The sequence below is a fragment of the Petaurus breviceps genome, unplaced genomic scaffold (assembly GCF_028583685.1).
Source record: "Petaurus breviceps papuanus isolate PSGF00001 unplaced genomic scaffold, PetGlider_PUasm1.0 126, whole genome shotgun sequence".
In the NCBI taxonomy this organism is placed as follows: Eukaryota; Metazoa; Chordata; class Mammalia; order Diprotodontia; family Petauridae; genus Petaurus; species Petaurus breviceps.
In genome coordinates, this window is record NW_027185655.1 from 37052587 (window position 1) to 37054069 (window position 1483).

General features: G+C 61.3%; 1 protein-coding gene across 3 annotated transcripts in view; it reads left to right on the forward strand.

Annotated features, from left to right (window-relative positions):
• The first annotated feature begins 433 nt into the window (after positions 1 to 433).
• SEC24B (SEC24 homolog B, COPII coat complex component) overlaps positions 434 to 1483 on the forward strand; it is a 98672-nt gene continuing 97622 nt past the window's right edge. Inside the window, exon 1 of one of the 3 annotated variants that reach the window (XM_069095059.1) lies at positions 434 to 807. In XM_069095059.1, coding sequence (XP_068951160.1) covers positions 633 to 807 — 175 coding nt within the window. In that variant the 5' untranslated portion in view covers positions 434 to 632. Of the gene's footprint in view, positions 808 to 1331; positions 1420 to 1483 lie in introns of those variants that run through there. The other 2 variants (XM_069095060.1, XM_069095063.1) reach the window with 2 other exon arrangements.

Below are 1483 nucleotides of genomic sequence, written 5' to 3' on the forward strand. Positions count from 1 at the left end.
GTAGGTGGGTAGGTAAAGATGGAGAGATAGAGACAGTCTAGAAGGATAGATAGATGATAGAAAGAATGGTTAAGGTGAGATCTGGACAGATAAGATAGGTCAGCAAATAGGATAGAGAGAGAGAGAGAGGGAGAGGGAGAGGGAGAGAGAGAGAGAGAGAGAGAGAGAGAGAGAGAGAGATGGATAGATAGATAGACATGGATAGAAGGATAGACGGATGGACGGATGGACGGATAGGTAGATAGATAGATAGCCTTTACTAAATATTGACTATGTACCAAACCCAGTGCTAAACACAGGGAATATGAAAAACCGGAATTAACGTATGCAAAACACTCTGCCAACCTTAAAAAGTGCTCTACAAATGCTAGGCTATTATCAAAATCAATTACCTTCTAACGGGGAAAGACAATAGTGTTATGTAACTCACATTTAAAAAAAAAAAGTATATGCAGCTTTGGATTTTTAAGGTCATTCGGTCCAATTCTTTCGTTTTACAGATATGGAAACTGAGGGCCAGAGAAGTGAATCGATAGAGCTGGCATTCGAACTTAAGTTCTGCCTCCAAATTGAGAGCTCTTTCCACAGGAGCCTGGCCCCGCGCAGCCTCGGGACTCCTTCGTAAAACGAGGATGCCAACGGTCGCGGAGCCCCTGGGTCCCTCCCCGCCCTGGCGCGCTCGAGGGTCTAGAACTCCGAAGAGGTCGGAGAGGCAGCAGCCCCTTTCCGAGGCTCGCTGCGGGAGGCATGCCCTAGCCAGACGATCCCCGGGCTCCCCGCGCTGCATCCCTTGGGGGATACACCCGGGTCAGTTGGGGCTCCTAAGCTCGAGGGCATCGGCGGAGAGCCCGAGCTCCCGCGGGAAGCTTTCCCTTGGGCGTCCTCCGAGACTCGCCTCTCCCGGCCCTGGGAGCCGGAACGCTTCCGGGGGGCCGCCGCCAGGGGGCGCTGTGACGGCGGCGCGCCCTCGGCGGAAGGAGAAGCGGAGGTGGGGGAGGGCAGGGCGAGGACGACAACGAGGCCAGGGATTCCCGGCAGCGGCGGAGCTGCGGCGGCGCGCGGCTGGCGTAGCGTAGATTGTCCCGTGGAACGTCGGCGCGCCCCCGAGTTCCAGGTTCCGGTTCGATCCCTTTGGTGACGCCCGGCGCGTTCCTTCCTCTTCCTCCCGCCTCCCCTCCCCCCCTCCCTTCCCTCCCCCTCCCTCCCCGCCCACCCCCCCGCCAGCCCGCCCCCCCCCCTTCCCTTCCCTCTCCCTCCTTCCCTCCCTCCCCAACGAGGAGCCGGAGCCGCCGCCGGTCATGTCCGCCCCTGCCGGCGCCCCGCACCCGCACGCCGCCGCGGCCAGCGCCAGGATCCCGCCCCGGCTCGGAGCGGCGGCCGCCCCCGCCGGCCCGAGCCCGGCCCCGCACTACCAGAACGGTGAGGCCGGCCGCGAAAGGGGGAGGCAGGCGAGCGGTGCTCGGGGCCTAGGGCGCGGGCGGCG